At 39.5% G+C, this 20623-nt stretch overlaps 1 protein-coding gene across 8 annotated transcripts in view; it reads left to right on the forward strand.

Moving 5' to 3' along the window:
* Window positions 1–20623, forward strand: part of LOC127418716 (histone-lysine N-methyltransferase 2D-like) — a 56196-nt gene that overhangs the window by 9310 nt on the left and 26263 nt on the right. For 7 of the 8 annotated variants that reach the window (XR_007893539.1, XM_051659438.1, XM_051659437.1 and 4 more), the window contains 24 exons: window positions 1359–1468; window positions 1575–1737; window positions 1814–1985; window positions 4907–5021; window positions 5600–5781; window positions 6003–6160; window positions 6614–6757; window positions 6886–7706; window positions 7857–7967; window positions 9840–9953; window positions 10058–10162; window positions 10276–10457; window positions 12149–12313; window positions 12405–12514; window positions 12594–12635; window positions 12732–12902; window positions 13236–13424; window positions 13535–13651; window positions 16026–16289; window positions 16384–16467; window positions 16546–16632; window positions 16719–16877; window positions 16985–17069; window positions 17155–17393. Coding sequence is in view for 7 of the 8 variants with exons in the window: in XM_051659438.1 (XP_051515398.1) it covers window positions 1359–1468; window positions 1575–1737; window positions 1814–1985; window positions 4907–5021; window positions 5600–5781; window positions 6003–6160; window positions 6614–6757; window positions 6886–7706; window positions 7857–7967; window positions 9840–9953; window positions 10058–10162; window positions 10276–10457; window positions 12149–12313; window positions 12405–12514; window positions 12594–12635; window positions 12732–12902; window positions 13236–13424; window positions 13535–13651; window positions 16026–16289; window positions 16384–16467; window positions 16546–16632; window positions 16719–16877; window positions 16985–17069; window positions 17155–17393 (4089 nt within the window). In the remaining variant the exon portion in view is untranslated. The remainder of the gene's footprint in view (window positions 1–1358; window positions 1469–1574; window positions 1738–1813; window positions 1986–4906; window positions 5022–5599; window positions 5782–6002; window positions 6161–6613; window positions 6758–6885; window positions 7707–7856; window positions 7968–9839; window positions 9954–10057; window positions 10163–10275; window positions 10458–12148; window positions 12314–12404; window positions 12515–12593; window positions 12636–12731; window positions 12903–13235; window positions 13425–13534; window positions 13652–16025; window positions 16290–16383; window positions 16468–16545; window positions 16633–16718; window positions 16878–16984; window positions 17070–17154; window positions 17394–20623) is intronic. The other variant, XM_051659440.1, reaches the window with a different exon arrangement.

Consider the following 20623-nt stretch of genomic DNA (forward strand, 5'->3'; position numbering starts at 1 on the left):
TCAAAATAAGAGTCCCTGATGTATTTCAGCCTCTGAAGTTAAAAGTTCCACACTATTAATCAGATCCCCCCCCCCGCCCCCCCATGGTTATTGGTATTTTGGTTGCACCATAAACTGCATCTGGAATTTTATTCAATATGGACTCTTGTAGCCTCTGTCTGACCCCTCCCCATCACAGGAAGAAAAGACTAAGAACATTTAATATAGGCAACCAATTTGAAAAACTATTAGCAGATTAATTGCCTTTCAACACATTCTTATATCAGCAACCATCCAATATCAATATCGGACGACCTCTAAATTGTATTTATTTGTATAATCGTTCATAAACTAATTTTAATGTGATATAAATGTGGAAAACATGTATTGAGTATTTAAAACTTGCATATAGCCTTTCCTGTTTTACTGATAATCATTAAGGCATTGTTGAATGTGTGCCCCTGCCTGTTTAAGTAACAGTCTGTGATACATGATTTATTTTGAGATTGTGTTAGATTGTGTTGGTATGGGGATATGGTATTCATTTTATTTTTTCAGGTCTTGAAAAAGATGCAGCAACCCTTTTTTGTGTGTGTGTGTGCTTTTTTTCATACTTTTGAATAAGTATGTGTGTATGTATGTATGTGTGTATTCTGAAATGGTTGAACCATTCCATTTAAAAATAAATAAATAAATACTGGAACCAAATTATTTTCTTGACTTTCGGTTCCGTTAACAGTTCTTGAACATGTATTCTTTTGCCAATACGGACAGGACACCGAAATATGCTCTTGACAGCGTTTCCTGCTACCACTCAGCTGCACTGCTACACCGTTATTGAATTAGCAGTGTGAAACATGCAGTGCGACTAGTGTAGTCTTGTTCCTAAATGACTGACTGTAATGAGCTGGTTCATTTGATTCTAAATCGCAAAACATATGGCACTTTCTACCAAACAAATTACTTCCATCAACGCACTCTTTTTTTTTTTTTTTTTTTGTGAATCACAAACTTGCTGAACTGCAAGTCATTTATTTAGTCATGTCCGACTTGAAATTAACCAAGAATTCAGAGTAATTACTGGATAGTTGCTGATATGACAATGTGTAGTTAAATATACACACTGAGTTTTTTTTAAACTAGTGGAATTTTATAAAAATGGACAAATATATAAAATATCTTAATTACATCCAAATAATATTTATGTGAATTTAAATGAGTAAATTAAGTTTACATTCTACAAATGTACAAATAAAAAGCACATGAAGTCATTGTAGTATTCATAATGTTGCTTAATTTTATATTGCCAGCAAAAACACTGGAGATTTAAATTTTACCCAGTCCTATTTATAACTGAAAATCCTTTCCAAATGAAACAGGGAGCTGCTGGGTTCACCACTGGTGTGCCGTGTGGTCAGAGGGAGTGGAACAGACTGAGGGTGAGGTGCTGATAAACGTGGATAAGGCAGTCATCTCAGGGATACAGCGGGTAGGCTGAGAGCTTTCTTTATTGAAGCATTAAACCTTAGAAATATTGCTTAACGGCAGGCAAATTAACAACTTCTTTTACCTGTCCTATTTTATCTCTGTTTCAGCCTTGTGATTATTGTAAACGGATGGGTGCTACCATTCGGTGCCGGGCCGAAGGCTGCTCACGTTTCTACCACTTCCCCTGCTCAGCTGCAAGTGGATCATTCCAGTCCATGAAGCAGCTGGCGCTCCTCTGTCCAGAGCACATCGACAAGGCTGAGGAGATCGGTATGAAATTACAGGAGAGATATCATCAGTAAATAATGTTTGTGGTTGCTGAAATGACTCTGTGCTTGTTTTTCAGCCGGCGAGGAGGCGTGGTGTGCAGTGTGTGACTCCGCAGGGGACCTGTCAGGTCTGCTATACTGCACGGGCTGTGGGCAGCATTATCATGACGCCTGTCTTGAAATCAGTGCCACACCACTTCAGCGTTCTGGCTGGCAGTGTCCAGAGTGCAAGGTGTGCCAGACCTGCAGGTATGTTTTTACACTTTGTGGTAAATAAAAGAATAGTTCACCCATAAAAGAAAGTTCTGTCATCCTTTACTCACCCTCATGTTATTGCTCTCTTCAATGTAGCACAAACAGAGATGTTAAAGGAATATTCCGGGTTCAAGACAAGTTAAGCTCAATCGACAGCTTTTGTGGCATAATGTTGATTACCACAAAAATTTGTTTTGACTTGCCCCTCTTCTTCTTTAAAAAAAGCAAAAATCGAGGTTACAGTGACGCACTTGCAATGGAAGTGAATGGGGCCAATTTGTGAATGTTAAAATACTTTTTCAAATTTAAAAGTTTTAGACACAAAACGCAAACAATGTGTGTTAACTTGATCTTAGTGTGATAAAATCTCCTACTAACCTTTTACTGTGAGAAGTTATAGCCAAATTTACAACTTCGTTGTCATGACGATGTAATGTCAACAAATCCTAAAATGACTGTATAAATGACATTTTAAACAACTTTACAGCTCAAATAATACATGAGTTTTAACAGAAGAAATAATGTAAGTACTTTCATAAAATGATAAGCTTCACATTTCTGCCATTAAACCCTCCAAAAATTGGCCATTGTAAGTGCCTCACAGTGACATCTACTTTTTGTTTTTGTTAAAGAAAAGGAGGGACGGTTCAAAATGAATTTTTGTGGTAATCAACATTTTGCCACAAATGCTGTAGATCGAGCTGAACTTTTATTGAACCAGAAATATTTCTTTTAAGCAGAATGTTAGCCTCGGTCACAATTTATTTTCATTGCATCTTTTTTTCCATACAATGAAATTGAATGGTGATTGTGGCTATCATTCTGCCTAACATCTCCTTTTGTCTTCCATTGAAGAAAGTCATGTGGATTTGAAACGACATGAGGGTAAGAAAATGATTTATGTACACAGATCAGCCACAACATTAAAACCGCCTGCCTGATATTGTGTAGGTCCCCCTTGTGCCACCAAAACAGCGCCAACCCGCATCTCAGAACTGCATTCTGAGATGCTATTCTTCTCACCACAGTTGTACAGAGCTCTAACCCTAACCTTATCTGTTGTTACCATAGACTTTGTCAGTTCTAACCAGTCTGGCCATTCTCTGTTGACCTCTCTCATCAACAAGGCATTTCCATCCGCAGAACTGCCCCTCACTTGATGTTTTTTGTTTTTGGCATCATTCACAGAGTATATCCTAGAGACTGTTGTGCGTGAAAATCTGAGAAGGTCAGCAGTTACAGAAGTACTCATATCAGCCCAGCTGGCACTAACAATCATCCATGCGATTATCTAATCAGCCAATTGTGTGGTAGCATTGTAGTTCATAAAATCATGCAGATATCGGTCAGGAGCTTCAGTTAATGTTCACATCAACCATCAGAATGGGGAAAAAGTTTTATCTCAGTGATTTGGACCGTGGCATGATTGTTGGTGCCATACAGGCTGGTTTGAGTGTTTCTGTAACTGCTGATCTCCTGGGATTATCACACACAACAGTTTCTAGAATTTACTCAGAATGGTGCCAAAAACAAAAAACATCCAGAACGGAAGCGCCTTGTTGATGAGAGTGGTCAACAGAGAATGGCCAGACTGGTTCAAGCTGTCAAAGTCTACGGTAACTCGGATAACTGCTCTGTACAATTGTGGTGAGAAGAATATAATCTCTGAATGCTATTCTGAGATGCAGGTTGGTGCTGTTTTGGCGGCACGAGGGGGACCTACACAATATTAGGCAGGTGGTTTTAATGTTGTGGCTGATCAGTGTATATGTCTGAATTGTCTTATCGGACTTCGTGGATAATTTTATATCTTTATTTGTAGGGGTGGGTAAAAATATTGTTTTTCCGTTTGATTGCGATCTTCATTTGAACGATCTCGATATGGATTCTTAATCCCAAGATCGATCTTTCACTCAATGCTCAACCCTCCATTACAGTGAGAGTAAATCACTCACATTTGAAACCAGATTTCACGCTATGCGACTAAAGTGAATATATCTGGCAACTGGCTGGTAAATGTCTACATTTCACTCACCAGTAATTGTGTAGTTTAGTCGTGAAGTGTTCAGCAGCGAGATCCATTCACAGCATGTTGAGAGTTGTTCCGTGTAATGTGTGTCCAAGACGAGATCCACGCAACCCATTTTTCATTGAATATTGTCTCTTTTAATACCCTTTCTGTTCTTTACAGTCAGTTGTTGATCAAAAACAACTACAAAAAAACATGTAATTTTAATCATGCATCACACAGATGAGGTAAAGCCATTTGAGTCCTCTCTAGTTAACATGCTAATTTAAAGGCATTATTTACAGAAATCTGTTGGAGCTTGTAGATCGAAATGTCATGTTTGTTAATTTCTGTGGTGAACTCATTAAATTTTTTGGGAGCAACAGTGTGCTGACTTTCCTGGGGTTTTTGTGGATGTTCGTTTTTGGTCATGCACCTGTATTCATTATATTGTTTGGATGTGCATACTTTCTACGACTTTTGTTTACAGATGCCGTTTTTTTTTTTTGTTAAGAGAGAGTATCGCTTTTAGCACATGTTCAGCAAATCAATGGAAATACTTGTAAATAGTACAAATTGTGCAATTTAGCAATAAATACGTAACAAAAATAATATATTGAATTGATTGAATACATTTATTTGTTGGTTTTTAAAAAGCCAAAATGTGACCAAAATGATGATGAAGTAATAAAACATAATTAGTCAAATTAATAATTTCCTAATGAACCTAGTTCAAAGGTCCCCTGTATAACTAACAGCATTAGCTGAGAAATAATTTCTTGTAAGCAAAAGGGACGTTTTAACTGAAATAAACCCAAATGAATCGATATTGAATCAAATCGAATCGAGAGCTTGTGAATCGGAATCGATGTATCAATACCCAGCCCTATTTATTTGTGATGTCCAGGCAACCAGGTGAAGATTCAAAGATGCTGGTTTGTGATGCTTGTGACAAGGGCTACCACACCTTCTGTCTACTGCCAGCGATGGACTCGGTACCCCCTGACTCATGGAAGTGCAAAGTAAGCTCATTCCCATGACTAATTCTTACATGCCCTTCATCTGTGTAATATCACCATTTAAGGTAGAATTTAGACCTCTGCATTTGATTTACATAGCAGATGGCAAACTCAACTCTTGTCTTTGGCCCAAAACTGAATAAAGAAATCACTTGAAATTTTCAATTGTATACTTTTAATAAATAAAATGTGTCATTTAAGCAGTTTTAAAGGAATGGTTCTCTCACCCTCATATTGTTCCAAACTTATATAATGTTCTTCTGTGAAACAAAAGATGTTATGTAGAATTTTAGCCTCACTCACCATTCACTTTCTTTGATTGAAAAGAAGATGCAATGAAAGTGAATGGTGACTGAGGCTGACACTCTACCTAACATCTTTTGTTTCCATTTTGGGTGGAACTGTCCCTTTAAGGAAGCAAAAGATGTGGGTTGTGCCTTTTGCGATAGGACTAGGAGACACTGTGGCTTGTAATGGTGATATCAGTTGATGCAGATGTTTGGTTAATAGTAAAATGAGATTTTTGTGAGTAAAATATCACTCAATTGGTTTGGTTGACCTCATTTGCATGTCTGTCTCAGCGTTGTCGAGTGTGTATTGACTGTGGCGTGCGAGGACTGAAGCTTCCTGGCTCTGAACAATGGTTCGAGAGCTACACAGTATGTGAAGGCTGCCAGCGCAGGCGCATCTCTGTCTGCGGTGTTTGCAGTAAAGCCACAGAGCTCTCTGTCTCCCTGCAACATCGCTGTGCCATCTGCCACAGGTCAGTTTGTGCTGTAAAGAATCAGCAAGGTATTTTATGGAGGAGAACGTCTTGTTCTGTTCACAAATTGTTTACTAATTGCTGTAGCTAAAATGGAGTTGACCTTAAAAAGTTATCTTGTGTCAAAAGTCAAGTTTTGCCTCAAAGAAACACGAGATTTGCTTTCATCTGTATCTGCATATTTTTAACTGTCATGTTTGATCTATTTCTGTCCTCCTCAGATGGGTACACAGTGATTGTGCCTCTCTCTCAGGGCCTCCTGAGAAGAAATGCATCTGTGTGCTCTGCAAAGAAGCCCCAGATGAGTTTCCAGTCGAATCAGAGTTGTCATGCCAACATGTGGATGAGAAAGCTGATTTGGAGGTGCCAATGGAGTTGGGTATGTCATCTTTGTTAATCTTTTCTTAATTAGTGGTCATGCTAAGGCAATCATCACTATTACTATCACTCATACATAGGGTTAACGTTTGAACAAATTTTTGCCTTGTGGACGTTAAATTGGGCGAGCGATATCTAGAGATCACAATATGATATAGAGTTGAGGGTTGGCTCCTTTGACTTAGGCCAGTAAGCAAACACCCAGAACACCCTAGCAACCACATAGAAATGTGGTAAATACGCTCAGAACATGTTTGCAAGAGCATAGCAACCCTCTGGCAACCACTGTACACCCTGGTGTCAGCATCTTTTAGAAACACTTGCACTCTTCAGAAAGTGCAAAAAATATTTTTCTTATTTTAAAGGGTTCTTTCTGTTGGTTTCTGTTTTCTGTGGACTGAGAATTTTTGATGGATGCTAAATGTGGATATTGAGCTAATGTGTTTCAATTTAGGGATTGAGTCTGAGGTTGTTGGAATGACAGAAGTAAAAGAAAGCATTACCGAGGAGGAACTACGGCCAGAGGGCAACGAGGTCTCCACACATGTGCACATTCAGGTCTCTGCTGAACTGCTGGCTCCTAAAGCTACAGTTGCAGGTAAAATAAAAAAAGCTACCTTGTGTTTTCAGAAGTGGCCTAGTGTAACATCACTATCACAGGTTATTGAGCTGCATTGAAAGAATGTTAAGTGTTTGATTAATGCTTACACTAATTGTCTTTTGTAGAGATTGATGAAAAGCAAAAGGAAGAGGGTATCAGCAATGAAACAGTCACTGTGGTCACAGAGGCCATTGAGGAAAAATTGGAAGACTATAAGGAACCTCCTGTGAAGGATAGCCCGAACAGCCCTGTCCTTGACACTATAGTGGAAGTCCAACCTGATGTAGCCGAGACTCATTTAGAAAGACGGGATGAGTCACAAGGGGAAGGCAAGCCTCCTCAAACTGAGACAGAGTTGCACAGTACAGAGGAGATCACAGAAACAAAGCTTCCATCGAGTCCATGTTCTCAGTCTTCTCAAAACACACTCCCTGTTTCGGAAGAGGCAGAGCCATTTGCAGTGGACATGGAGATGGGGTCTGAGACACGGCAAGAGGAGGCACTAGATAGGACTCTTCCCCCTGCTCCTGTATCGGAATTTCCCCCTGCATCTGACACTGATGATAGAATGGGCCAGTCTGAGGATGAGGAAGAAGAGGAGGAGCAGGGGGTTGAAGAATCCTTAGAGGAGGCTCTGCAAAAAGATTATAGTCAGGGGGAAGATGCCCAGTTCGGGCAGGAGTCTCAAGAGACTGATTCAAAGCCAGAGCTGGTCCTTGATGAGACATCAAACATTAGCCATGGTGATGAGAGCAGCAGCGGATTCCTTGGCTCTCCAGCTGAGGCAGACTCTCAGATGCTGTCCATGGAGCTGGTACCAGCCGGCAGGACCCGTTCTGATTCGTTGCTCACGGAGACGGAGGACTCGTTGCCTTTTGACCCGCTGAAGCCTGATGGAGATAAAGTGAAGCGTCGGAGTTCTCCAGGACGCTCACGAGTAAAACAGGTAGATTTTAGACATGGAACATTTATTCTCCACATATACCCGATCTTACTGTTCTGAAAGGTGTTGGTTTTTTTGTTTTTGTTTTACTTTTTCCAGTAGTCCATCAGTATTAAATTTAATGCTAATACATTTTTATTTCTAATCCTCCAGGGCAGAGGCAACGGTTTCCCAGGGAGACGACGGCCGCGTGGCGGTGGAGGTGGAAGAGGGCGTGGGCGGTCACGTCTCAAAGCAATGGCCTCTTGCATAGACGCATTTCTTGTTAGTTTTTTGTTTCATCGAGTCTTTCTCTTCAGAATCAGAATCAGAATGAGCTTTATTGCCAAGTATGCTTACACATATGAGGAATTTGTCTTGGTGACAGGAGCTTCCAGTGTACAACAATACAAAAACAATATAAAAAGAGCAGCAAGTTATAGATAATAATAATAAAAAAATAATAATAATAATAATTATACACATACGTACAGACACACATACACATGGGTAGTGCAAATCTAATACAATCTGTTATGTACAGTGTAAATACAAATCTGTTATGTACAGTGCAAATGTTTTTTTTTTTTTCATGGACCATCTTTTCATTTACTTATTGTAGGCCTGTCGCGATTTTTAAATAACCGCCTGATCGCGGTTATTTGAGACAACCGCGATTTATTGGGCATTCAAATTCCAATTACAGGGAATTTTAAGCGAATATACTGTAAAAATGCCATGAACAGCGTGTTTGTGTGTCATTCAGTTGAACTCCGAGTCTGAGCATCACTGAACCGCACCGCGGACGTCAGCCAGCTCCTGTCCGGAAGAGCACTGTGATGCGCGCGCTGTCAGCAGAGGCTCGCACCAAACTCCCGCGAAAATATAAACTAACAATTATAAACATTGATAGTGAATGCAAAGCGCTCCAGTTTCACTTTAAAATGCTGTTGGGTTATGTTCTTGGGTTATACACGCAGTGTTAATGACAAAGAGATGACACACGCCTACTCTATTTCTGTGGAGTGATGAAAAAATTAAACGAAATCTCAGTGTTTTTGCTTCATGACAGATAAGGGCTCGTGGGTTTAATCAGTGCATTAAAATGCGTATGAAAGTGAAGTAGGAAAGACATGTTTTACTATTGCATAATAAAATAAAAATATAATGAAAATATAATAAAATACATATAAAAATTATATTTGATTTTCTATTTAAAAATTATAAAATATGAGTTCAAAAATAAGTGTGAATGTAAAATTGACCAGAAACTAATGTTGACCAAAAAGAGACATATTTTAAGTATTTAGGAATAGTTTGAGATTTAAAACGTTATTTTTCATGTAATTCATAAGTTTTTAAAGCCTTAAAAGGAAATCATAGTTTATTCCTGTTTATTATTTGATTAATATATTTGAAGTTAAATATGTAAAAATGACTTCTTACGGTGTATGAAGCACACGTGCAGAAAAAAAGCACTCCTTATAAAATGACAATTTGTATGACAGTTAATCGTAAAAGCCCTTAACGAGGCAAGTAATCGTCACAGCCCTAAAACAGACAATTAATTGTCATAACCACAATTATTTGACAATTAATCGTCAGCCAAATTTCATAATCGTGACAGCACTACTTATTAGTATATTTAAGGAAGTAATCAAAATCATTAACTTGTTGTTAAAGCTGAAGTGTGTAATTTCTGCACCACTACTGCCACCGAACGTAATTGCAAAAATAAACATTGTTTTCAAACAGCCTTCCGAGTACGCCTGCTGTAGATTGAGCAAACAGATAGTCCCGGCCCCAACTCATGCCACTGGTTGAGGCAATGTTGCTGTGTCAGGCTGGATGTGTCGCTTAAAACAAACAGCAACTTTAAGAGCACCACAGAGGCAGTGTTGACAGTTTTTGAGAAAATTAACCTATGAATGACTTACAGTGAAGTTGTCTTTGCATATTAATCTGGGATAGGCTAAAGTACCATAACAAAAAAAGTTAAACGCTTCAGCTTTTAATTAGATTTGTAGTGTGTGTTTTTTTTTGTATGCATGCAGTATTAATGGTCATTTGGAGTCATTGTTTTTGGTCTGTTGTAATAGTTTGGACTTTGGAAACCTTCAGATTAGTGAATGATAAATGCATGTGTATTATTTACAGTTAAGCATGACTGCAGACACTGGACTTAGCAAAGAGGAAGAAGAGGAGGAAGATGACACCATGCAAAATACCGTGGTACTTTTCTCCAACACTGATAAGTTTGTCCTGCAGCAGGTAATGATCAACTTTTTACTGTTTCACTCTTGCAATAAATGTCAGCATTTTAAAAATGTGTGTATTGAATTCTATTTCTTTCATTGTACTATTTTGCGGCTTAGGACATGTGTGTAGTGTGTGGAAGTTTTGGACAAGGTGTGGAGGGCCAGCTTCTAGCCTGTGCTCAGTGTGCTCAATGTTATCATCCATACTGTGTGAACAGCAAGGTAAGTTTTTGAAGTCTCTATGCCTTCTGCCTTGGTGACTCATTTATACATTGTATTCACTGAAAAGAACAGCCTTTGTTTAGACATCTAAATTCTATTTGTCTCCTCTGTAGATCACCAAGATGATGTTGAGAAAAGGCTGGCGTTGTCTTGAATGTATCGTGTGTGAGGTGTGTGGGAAGGCTTCAGATCCTGCCCGTTTGCTGCTTTGTGATGACTGTGATGTCAGCTATCACACTTATTGCTTGGACCCACCCTTACAGACTGTGCCCAAGGGAGGCTGGAAGTGCAAATGGTATAACATAAATGCCCACTGTGCATTGATGTGTGTGGTTTTGTGTGCAAATTCGGAGCCTAAGGAAATACAGTTGAAGTCATTAAAACTTTTTTTAACCAATCCATAGATTTCATATTAGCAAACTATAGTTTTGGCAAGTCATTTAGGACATCTACTTTGTGCATGACACAAGTAATTTTTTCAACAATTGTTTACAGACAGATTGTTTCACTTTTAATTGAGTATATCACAATTCCAGTGGGTCAGAAGTTTACATACACTAAGTTAACAGTGCCTTTATGCAGCTTGGAAAATTCCAGAAAATGATGTCAAGCCATTAGACAATTAGCCAATTAGCTTCTGATAGTTTAATTGGAGTCAATTGGAGGTGTACCTGTGGATGTATTTTAAGGCCTAGCTTCAAACTCAGTGCTTTTTTGTTTGACATCATGGGAAAATTAAAAGAAATCAGCAAAGACCTCAGAAAAAAAAATTGTTGACCTCCACAAGTCTGGTTCATCCTTGGGAGCTTTCCAAACGCCTGAAGGTACCATGTTCATCTGTACAAACAATAGTATGCAAGTATAAACACCATGGGACCACATAGCCATCACACCGCTCAGGAAGGAGACGCATTCTGTCTCCTAGAGATGAACGTAGTTTGGTGCAAAAAGTGCAAATCAATCCCATAACAACAGCAAAGGACCTTGTGAAGATGCTGGAGGAAACAGGAAGACAAGTATCTATATCCACAGTAAAACGAGTCCTATTTCGACATAACCTGAAAGGCTTCTCAGCAAGGAAGAAGCCATTGCTCCAAAACCGCCATAAAAAAAGACAGACTACAGTTTGAAAGTGCACATGGGGAGAAAAAAAAATACTTTTTGGAGAAATGTCCTTTGGTCTGATGAAACAAAAATTGAAGTGTTTGGCCATAATGACCATAAAGAAAAAGGGTGAGGCTTGCAAGCCGAAGAACACCATCCCAACCGTGAAGCATGGGGGTGGCAGCATCATGTTGTGGGGGTGCTTTGCTGCAGGAGGGACTTGTGTACTTCACAAAATAGATGTCATCATGAGGAAGGAAAATTATGTGGATATATTGAAGCAACATCTCAAGACAGCAGCGAGGAAGTTAAAGCTCGGTCACAAATGGGTCTTCCAAATGGACAATGACCCCAAGCATACCTCTACAGTTGTGGCAAAATGGCTTAAGGACAGCAAAGTCAAGGTATTGGAGTGGCCATCACAAAGCCCTGAGCTCAATCCGATAGAAAATTTGTGGGCAGAACTGAAAAAACGTGTGAGCTAGGAGGCCTACAAACCTGACTCAGATCTGTCTGGAGGAATGGGCCAAAGACCCAGCAGCTTCTTGTGAGAAGCTTGTGGAAGGTTACCCAAAACGTTTGACCCAAGTTAAACAATTTAAAGGCAATGCTACCAAATACTAACAAAGTGTATGTAAACTTCTGACCCACTGGGAATGTGATGAAAGAAATAAAAGCTGAAATAAATCATTCTCTCTACTATTATTCTGACATTTCACATTCTTAAAATATAGTGATCCTAACTGACCCATGACAAGGAATGTTTTCTACGATTTAATGTCAGGAATTGTGAAAAACTGAGTTGAAATGTATTTGGCTAAGGTGTATGTAAACTTCTGACTTCAACTGTAGATGACCAGGTCATTGCTCTGCCCCCTACAGGTGTGTGTGCTGTATGCAGTGTGGTGCTAGCTCCCCGGGGTTCCACTGTGAGTGGCAAAATAACTACAATCACTGCGGCCCTTGTGCCAGCCTGGTAACATGTCCTGTGTGTCGTGAGAACTTCATGGAGGAGGAGCTGCTTCTGCAGTGCCAGCACTGCGACAGGTCAGGCTGCAACTGCTTTACAATATATTAACCATATTAAATAAGGAAGATGGGAAGTATGCGCAACGTTTTTGTCTGTCTGCCTGCATAGATGGGTTCATGCTGTATGTGAGAGTCTTTACACTGAGGATGAGGTTGAACAAGCATCTGATGAAGGCTTTGCCTGTACAGCCTGCACTCCATATGTCCCCAGGCCTATTGGTGAGTTTCATGATGTGTTTGACAGATCTTTCAAGACAACATTTTTATTTTTCTTTAATACACCCTTTATCTCTTTTAGTGGAGTCTCCCATGATGTCTGCTTTCAAAATGAAAGAACCAGGTATATGTATACATTTTGTAATGCGTTTTCTGTTTTCTCTGTTAGCTATATTTTTTAAAATCTGACTTTATCTCTGTTTCTCCACCCCCCCCTCAGAGCCACAGTTTTATCGTCTTGAGGGTGTCTGGCTTACAGAGACCGGCATGTCTTTGTTGCGTAGCATGTCCATGTCACCACTGCACAAGCGCAGACAACGCCGGTCTCGACTGGGCACCTTGTGTATTGATGAACTGAAAGAAGGCGAGATTGAAGGTGATGAGGGGAAAGGTCAGTTTATTAACAAGTTAAATTATTTGTCATACATCAAAACAAGTCATTTAATAACCTCCCGCTTTGTGATTACTTTAAGTTTATGTAATGTTTATTTAACTCTGCAAGCTGTTTAACTGAAACATTGTGATTAATGGGATAGTTCACCCAAAAATGAAATTAACACCTTCATGTTGTTGCAAATGGTATAACTTCCTTAGAACGGAAGGGTGAGTGAAATGACAACAGAATTTTCATTTTTAGTGAATTAACCCTTTTAAGTCATGCAGATGAATTAGAATTGCTGTGATTGGTTGTGTTTGCAATTAAAGAGAACTGGTATTGGTATAGGTGGTGCAGATGCGATGGAGTGTGAACCCAAACTTGAGGCCTCTGGGAGCCCAGACCGGGATGGTGGAGTGGACAGAGAAACAGGGGTAGATGGAAGTATAGAGGGCATGGGGGACTGTGAAGGTCTCAAAGGAGGAACAGAGGAGACTGAAGACGGGAAGAAGAGAAAGCGTAAACCATACAGACCAGGTCAACAGACATTTGTTTTCCTAATGACCGTCTCTATGTTTAATGCTTTGTATTTTTGTTTTGGTGTTGAGGTAACTGAAAGTGCTAATTACGTGATTTTCCACTTGTAGGGATTGGAGGGTTCATGGTCCGGCAAAGAAAATGTCACACACGAATGAGGAGGAGTCTGTCTGCCTCTGGTGAGGGTGTTCCTGAAGGGCAAACAGCTGAAACAAAACTTGAGGAAGGTAGGTGTTGGGGTGGGAATCACTAAGACATGGGCAATACGATATTATGATGATGATATCTAGTTCATGATACAATATTATTTGCGGCTCTTTATTTTTGGTGTATTGCGATTTAAAACTTCAATATATTGCGATGTTTTACTTACTGTTCCTCATTATTCTTCAGTGGAATTCCAAGAACAGTTACCAAATCACCAAATGTATTAAGTGAATATAAATGTTTCACTTTATTTTACAGTATGTGTACTTTCTTAAGTACACTGTAAGATTGGCTCATTCCGATCACAAATTGTTCTTTTTAACGTTCACTTTGCTACACTTTTAGAAGTTATATGCTGCAGTTATTTTAATGCCCCACACTGTAAAATTACATTCAGATTAAAAGAATTGTGAAATGCTAACATTTATTTGAATAGAAAACAGTTATAAATATTTCTGCTGTCACTGTCAAATATCATTGTGACATACTGGCAACAAGTAAACATCATGATAGCACCACACACTGCAGAGATGCATTCAAAAATAAGAGAGATATATCCATTACAAGCTCCAAAACCGCTTTAGTGAGAAATCATTGGTATCTATGATTTGTTTACAGTCTTTGGTGATTTGTTGTAAGATAAATCACTTATTATTAAGCAACTGCATGAAAATGCATTGCCGTTATTGAAGGTTAAACTGTTATTAGTGGTACTGTGACAAACATGCACTTTATTAGGAACACTATGGTCCTAATAAAGTGCCCAACGTGGTCTTCTGCTCTTTTAGCCCATCCGCCTCAAGGTTCGACATGTTGTGCAATCTGAGTTGCTATTTTGCTCACTACAATTGTACAGAGGGGTTATCTGAGTTAACTGTATCCTTTCTATCAGCTCGAACCAGTCTGGCCATTCTCCATTGACCTCTCTCATCAACGCGGTGTTTCCGTCCGCAGAACTGCCGCTCACTGTTTTTGTTTTTGGTTTTGGCACCATTCTGAGTAAACTCTAAAGAATGTTGTGCATGAAAATCCCAGGAGATCAACAGTTACAGAAATACTCAAACCAGCCAATCTGGCACCAACAATCATGCCATGGTCGAAATCACTGATCACATTTGTTTCCCATTTTGATGGTTGATGTGAACATTAAATGAGGATCCTGACCCGTATCTGCAAGATTTTATGCATTGCACTGCTGCCACACGGTTGGCTGATAATTGCATGAAAAGTAGGTGTAAAGGTGTTCCTAATAAAGTGCTCGGTGAGTGTATGTCTCTGTTTAAATCAGGGTTCTCACAAAATAGATTTTGGACGAGTGACTGATGAGAGATTGAGGGCACCTGGAGTGGAGAGTACGCATGTTGGAAAGTGAAACTAAAAGCATGCCTAATCGCTCAATACCTTTCTAACGTTCCACACACCGTCTGACTGTCGTGACTCATGCAACATCATGTATACACAGATTTGTATTTGCATCTTTATTTGTTGTTTATTTTTTTACATCGGTTTGCTGCATCTTTCTCCTCTCTGTGTCTAACTGTACAGCGGGTCTAAATTAGTACCGCAATGACTCTCGAAAATGGACTTCTTAGTATTCATACACATTTTTTAAACAAACCGGCATATTCATCTAAATTACAGCTTAGTCTGAAAGTGTGATTTTTGCGAATGCTTAGTTATTTGCCATTATACCACGGGTCTGTTGAATGCTCGATTCTGATATGTTGACAGATGTTCTAAGGCATTCAATTATTTTTCAGTAAACGCATGGCTATGAAATTGTTCCAGGTTTGGTTCCATATCACTTTGATGAATTATTTCAGTTATTTCAAAGAGCAGTATAGGCTACCACAACAAATTAACCAATAAAAAAATATCGAATAAGAATGACAAACAATTTATATTATATCCTAAATATATGTACATTTCTGCTGAAAAGCTCCGATGCACTCCCTCTCTCTCTCTCACACACATACATATACACAAACAGAGACTCAAGTTGCGACCAACAAACAGAGCCTTGATGTAAATGCACCCACGCGACTTGATCAAAACAACAGTTTTTATAATATCCAAAACAACATTAATTACGCTAGTGGGTCTGTGATAGATTGTGGTACATGTAAAGCACCGAATGTGAGATAAATATCATTAACTTTTTAATGCAGGAAAACCCCTGGACAAACCAAAATGCTGCCAAACTCTGGATTTGTTAGAGTTTTTGTGGGTGATATAAAAAAACAATACAATATCGCAAGGAAAAATATTGCAATACTTCAAAATATCAATTATTTTCCCTTATTCTAGTAAGTGTGCCTACTGTGTGCCTATCTGTTGGGGATTACCAAACCATAAAATTCCAGTTATTTTAATGATGTTGTCTTATTTTTGTAGGCCCTCATCCTGACATTCCTCTAGATGTGCCAGAGGTAAAGACAATAGAGGGAGATGGTGAGCAAGCCAAGAAGCGCAGGGGTAGAAAGAAAAGCAAGTTGGAGGACATGTTTCCTGCATATCTGCAAGAGGCTTTCTTTGGCAAGACATTACTCGATCAGAGTAAGAGGGCTTTTCTTGCTCCTCCAGCTCAAAGACATACACAGGGCATTCTGAGGCCCCCACTCCCTGGACATGGGGCCAGTACTACAGCCTCTGAACCAGGTTAGGCAAGACACTACATTAGTGTTAGTGTTTGAAACTAATAAAGTTAGACTTGGCATAGATTTAAACATTTGTTTAAATTTTTTCTTTATAGTTGAGGCCATAGTCAGGCCGACTGTTCCCCCCATGGAACTAAAGAAGGAGGGTGAGGGATCCAAGCCTCCAGGCGGCGGAGCAGGTAGATTTTTAAGTTAAAGCTGGTTAAATTTAGCAATGAGTGTTGTCAGAACATAATATTTAACTTAAAATTTTGTAGCAGTTGGGCCAGGAGCAAGTGGGCAACTTTACAACAAAGATCAGAGATCAGGAGATACTCCTGGGTCTAACTCACAGAAGAATGAAGGTAAATCCTATTTGTAAAAAGAAAAATAAGAGGTTTCTGTTGGTGTCATTAACAGTTGTGTTAATTACAAGACCTTCTCCCACCAGATCACCCCCAGGGACTAGAAAGTCAGGACTCTGAGCAGTTCTTCCGGAAGTTACTTGGACCCACTGAGGGGAGCTCTGTAAGTGGGGCTCTTCAGCCTAGCATTAAGTCTGAGTGTGAGCAGAGTCAAAGTGGTTTGTCCCAAAGAAACCTCCTTCCAGGTATGGCTTGATCTTTTGATATGCCTATATATGAATCACATATACTCTTTATATACTGTTTGCTGTACCTGCATAAACCTAAAACATCACTGTTAATTAACTTGCAGCTGCTTCCATATCTGGTGCACTGCCCTCGACTGGAATGATGGACTCTTTTTCAGGTCTCTCCCAGTCCCCCTTTTTTGACATGCGGTAAGACAAGTTTCCTGTTACTTCTCCCTTTTGTCTCTACGGATTTCTCTTTCTTTACACTGTTTTTTGTTTGTCTCATCTCCAGTGATCGAGGTGGTCTTTTTAGCCCAGACCAGGAAGAGGAAAGCCCATGGGCAACACCATCCACACCAGCCACCCCTTCCACTCCCCCAACTCCTACTGAACAGGAAGGTGATGGCCTCACATACAATCAGCGCAGTCTGCAGCGCTGGGAGAAGGATGAGGAATTAGGGAATGTATCTACCATCTCTCCAGTACTCTATGCTAACATGAACTTCCCTAGTCTCAAGCAGGACTACCCTGGTTAGTATCAAACTGACTTGATGGCACTTAAAACTGGTGCTACTGTGCTAGTGCATTGTACATGTCCTTTGTTGTATTGGTCCTGCTTGTACATTTGACATTTGTTTTTCCAAATGAGATTACTAGAAAAATGGATTTAGTTTTCTTTTGAATTGTGTCTGTTAATTTTGTCCAGGGTTCCCACCTGTCCTGGAAAACATGGAATTTTGCATTGCAGTTTTCCAGTCATGGAAAATTAGAAAAATACCTAAATGTCCTGGTAAATAATTATTTGTCCTGGAAAATATTAATATAACTGTTTGACCGTGTTGCTAGCAAGGCTTCCGTTACATGCACAAAATTATTGTAACGGTCGGACTCGGAATAGAGTCAAATACACATTTTTATTGTTTTGTCACTGCCGGCGACTGCACATTGTGAAACAACATCAACTGTTAATGGCTCTTACACCCTCATGATTGACTACAGCAGCAGCCAATTGTGTGCTTGGCAATTGCGGTCCAACCGAGGCAGATCGCTTGATTGGTTATAGCTACAGTCAATTGCGTACTTGGCTACAGCAGCACGTGCACCGTGAGAAGCGGCATTCGTTAAACTTCTCATTCATAAACAAACTGAATGACCTGGTACATGTACCGACCGACCGACTGAATGAGAGGGGCATGTTGTTCGTTTACTTCAGCATTGGCATGTGAGTCTACCTTGTTCATCACGGAGAGAATAAAGCAGAAAATGGTTATACATGTTAAAGTGGACCAATCACAGCTGTTGTTGTCTTTGTCGACGTGACGCGCAGTAAAATTTTTGAAGATGTGCACATCAGGCTACGACGAAGGCCACGCCGTAACTGCCGTAGCTACGCATAGCCTACATCGGCCTTAAGTGCGCTTACACGCTAGGGAAAGCTCAAATGGAACGTTTTGCGCATGGGAGAACAAAAGGTCAGTTTGGAAGCCGTGTATCGCAGAGGGAAGAGGCGGTACAGCCCTTTCGGACAGACCTTCTCCACAATTAATATCTTTTTAGCATGACAGAGAAATATAATAGAGGACAGGGAATAAATACACTGCATGTTTTAGTTTGTCGCCGTGGTTTTTTCCGATTTCACAGCGCAACTAGTCCCGCCTCTCTGAGATTCCCATTGGTCAACGGATGCTTACACCAGAGTGCGTTGCAGCAAAAGTTGAAATGTTTTCAACATTTGATCGCATAATGGAAGGTGTGTTTGACTTGAACTGCATCTCTATTTGCTGATCGACGAGATTTGTCGGTTGCAGTCTGCAGAGGAGTTGAAAAGAGAGCTGTCAAGCCGGACACTTTGCACTTCCAGTCACATGCTGAACCCACGGCAGTCACAGAAGATTGCGCGATGTTTGCTTTCTTGATTGCAAACGTGAATTTCAGATAGACAGATGTTTGAATTTTACATAAAATAACCAGACAATAAATAAACATTATTAGTTTGAAAAGGTTAGGTGCTGCTTAATACAGTACCTTTTATGTGTACAAGAAGAAAGTCCAATAAAAGCCTGTATTATTTTAATAGTTTTAAAAAAAAAATTAAGAATAAACATATTACTATGACAAAGATAATATAGCATGATTTAAACATGATGTGCTGTTATTAAAACACGGAGTAGTGAGAGTTTTCACAGAACTGGAGGTGTCAGAATAAACTACCACACTACTCTTATTTCTCCCATAGACTGACATAGCAGAAGTAGTAAGAGTAGTATGTGAAGTATGCAATTGCGCACACAGCCCATGAAACGTGTAACTGTTGTCACGTTGTGAGTCTGGCCAATCATGAATGAGCTGTGTCGTCATTCAGAGCTTGTGCACCCGCTCTGGAGAAACTGCAGCAGCTGCACCAGCTGGCTGCTCTCAAATTGCTCTCGGGGTACTTTGATGGCATACATCACGGTGACGCGGCAGTGGTGCTGGTTCAAGTCGGACAAAATTTCTAACCGACATGCACTGCTTCAAGTCCAGCGTTGATCGGTCTGCACAGCGCTGCATGAATTCAAACACACCTGGAGCTTCACTATCGGTAACACTTGTGTTTTCTCTCTCCGTCCTTCCAACGTACCATCCCCTTTGAAATCAGTGCATTCGCAGCGTTCTCTGACACAGCAGAAACTCTAGTGTGTAGGTGTCCTAATGTGGAGGGCAAAGCACTGCTTGATGCTGGCATTTAGCGGAGCGTTGACACCTTGACTCAACTCATGTGAAATGCACTTTACAATGACGAAAGGACATTATTGAAACTCTAAATTATTATTATACTATTATTGTTGTCTTTTCTGATAAAATTCATGCTCAGCAGTTTAAATACTGTAGGAAACAATTATACAGTACATCTGCTTTGTTCTTATAATGCTTAAACATTCTACTGAAGTCAATAGATTTGACATGCAAATTTAATAAAGGAGAAGGTGAGGATGTTATTGATACTCATTATTGTTATTAGACTATTATTGTTGTCTTTTTGGTTGAAAAGTCATGCTCGGCAGTTCACAAACTGAACAGAAATTATAGATCTTTGTTCTTATAGTGCTTAAATACTATTAAGTCTCTTGGCAGATTTCGGTCGTGAACATCTCAAAATGATTCAATGACTCACTCATAGCACATTAGACTTTAATTTGTTGTCACCTAGTGGCATCTCCAGAAGTGGTCACTAAACTAATCAATTAATGAAACTGAACAAATTTGTGAAACAGAAGCAAGCCACACCAAAATACCCTTTATTTTTGCAGCTAATTTTACACAGTTGTGCAGCTAAATTTCTATACTTGAATAATTAAAATAGCTTAAGTTGGTGCTTTTAGCTTATTCTTTAAAAAAAAATAACCCTGGACAACATGTCCGTGGATCAGTGATTGTCTCAACTTTTTCGACCCTCATGAGTTTGCATCTCTGTGAGTTATAAACTTTTGACAATGATGACAGTAGGCCCACTGATTAAATTTTTTTTCAATAATTCACACTGGATTCGTAGCATGGTGATTCGGCCTTAATACCTCAGGATGTGAATTCATTTTCAATAATTCAACAGTCGGAGGAATATGACATACTGTATTTGGATGAAAATGAATGTTTGAATGTACAATTAATCAAATTAAAATTGTGATATGTCCTTGTGTGATAATTAAAAAAGTGTCTGATTTAATTGAATAAATCAGTAAATCTGCAAGTGATGCGTGCTTCAAAATGAATGTGTAGAGCCA

This window comes from Myxocyprinus asiaticus, chromosome 28 (genome assembly GCF_019703515.2).
Source record: "Myxocyprinus asiaticus isolate MX2 ecotype Aquarium Trade chromosome 28, UBuf_Myxa_2, whole genome shotgun sequence".
NCBI classification, from domain to species: domain Eukaryota; kingdom Metazoa; phylum Chordata; class Actinopteri; order Cypriniformes; family Catostomidae; genus Myxocyprinus; species Myxocyprinus asiaticus.